The 1,564-nt window shown below is 44.6% G+C and overlaps 1 protein-coding gene across 1 annotated transcript in view; it reads left to right on the top strand.

Moving 5' to 3' along the window:
- glmn (glomulin, FKBP associated protein) overlaps nucleotides 1-966 on the top strand; it is an 8,859-nt gene extending 7,893 nt beyond the window's left edge. Inside the window, exons 12-15 of the mRNA XM_015396081.1 lie at nucleotides 171-234; nucleotides 358-493; nucleotides 564-634; nucleotides 706-966. Coding sequence (XP_015251567.1) covers nucleotides 171-234; nucleotides 358-493; nucleotides 564-634; nucleotides 706-816 — 382 coding nt within the window. The 3' untranslated portion in view covers nucleotides 817-966. The remainder of the gene's footprint in view (nucleotides 1-170; nucleotides 235-357; nucleotides 494-563; nucleotides 635-705) is intronic.
- The last annotated feature ends 598 nt before the right edge of the window (nucleotides 967-1,564 follow it).

Raw genomic sequence — 1,564 nt, 5'->3', positions numbered from 1 at the left:
TATTAGAGACCTGAAGGACCAGATACCCTGTAGAAACATCCTATCACCCTATTAGAGACCTGAAGGACCAGATACCCTATAGAATCATTCTATGAACCCTTTAAAGCTAATCCAGCAGCTCCCATTACCTCGTCTTCGTCTCAGACTCCTGTGGATTCTTTTTCCTACAGAATCATGGAGTCTCTGAACCTCCTGCGGTACTTGGTCATCAGAGACAAAGTTACAGAGAACCAGGTGAGTCCGGACAGCAGACCAGCTGCGGCAGGGCGGCCCGGTAACGGGCCTAAAGGAAGCCTGGACGTTTTCATCGGGGTGTTTTAAATATTTAAGGCATAACTAATGATTTGGGTCCTGCAGACGGGCATCTGGACAGAACTGTATAAAATAGAAGACGGGTTCATGAAGCCTTTGCGCGTTGGGCTGAACATGTCGAGGGCTCATTATGAGCGGGAGCTGCACGACACCATGGAGAACAAAAAGAAGAAAACTAAAGGTGAGAGTCACCAAAGCCTTCCCAGCAGAGGCGGCGTGTTTCTCAACGCCACGTTGTGTGTTTTCCACAGAGGAGGCGGTGCTGTCTGTATCAGTCGGCGGGGAGAAGCTGCCTAAAATGACAACAGACTCTCAGATTCAGGTCAGTCGCCTCTAGACGCCGTAACCAGCAGCTTTTTTTGACTTTGAATGAATTTCTGTGGGTCCTTTCAGGCTCTGCACTCGGCGCTGCACACGTTCGACATGATGGAGAGCGTGTTGGTGCGGATAGAGGAGCTGATCGAGGTGAAGGACGTCGAGGAAGCTGCAGCAGAGCCTCATTAATCTCAGGGCCTGACGGACAGCGAATGCATCGTTTCAGATCATGAAAGCGTTGCTTCTTCTCTCTATTTCTGATTTGTGATATTCAGTAAAGATTTTCTACAATTAAATCTCCATTTTTAAGTTATTTAGAAAAAATAAATGAATATCCCTGAACATTAGAGAATGTAAATATTCCTTATTTCCAGGTTAATATCACTCTACACAGATACAGACAACATAAAGTCTAGACTAAAGGGATAGACTAAAGGGACAGACTAAAGGGATAGACTAAAGGGATAAACGGGTGTTGACTTTGGGTCTGCTGGTCTGACTGAACACTGGTCCAGTTGTGATGAACATGGTTCTCCTATAAAAGCTGGTGGGTTGTTAGTAGTGATGGTTAATCAGGCATCTTAAAGCCAAACTATTGATGCTGTGTTGATACGGTCTCACAGAATACTGACCCCTGCTGGACATTTAAAGGAACTTTAGGTGGCTTATTTAACAGATTAAACTGAACTGATTGGATGGCCTAGTAAAATTATATTTAAGTCGGAGGTCTTCAACAGGGGGTCCGTGCCCCCTAGGGTCGCAAAAGTTTCTGTTTATTAGACCTTTTTTATATCCCTCCTGCAATTTTTCCCACTAATTGAAATGTCTCTAAATCCACCTTAACATGAATCCAACAGTTTGTAGTAAACAGATAAATGGAGGCAGAAGATGTCTTTCAGTCATCAATGCTCACATTCAGCAACACACAGGAGCTCTT

The sequence above is a fragment of the Cyprinodon variegatus genome, unplaced genomic scaffold (genome assembly GCF_000732505.1).
Source record: "Cyprinodon variegatus isolate N-32 unplaced genomic scaffold, C_variegatus-1.0 Scaffold775, whole genome shotgun sequence".
In the NCBI taxonomy this organism is placed as follows: domain Eukaryota; kingdom Metazoa; phylum Chordata; class Actinopteri; order Cyprinodontiformes; family Cyprinodontidae; genus Cyprinodon; species Cyprinodon variegatus.
This window is presented reverse-complemented; position numbering and strand designations above follow the sequence as displayed.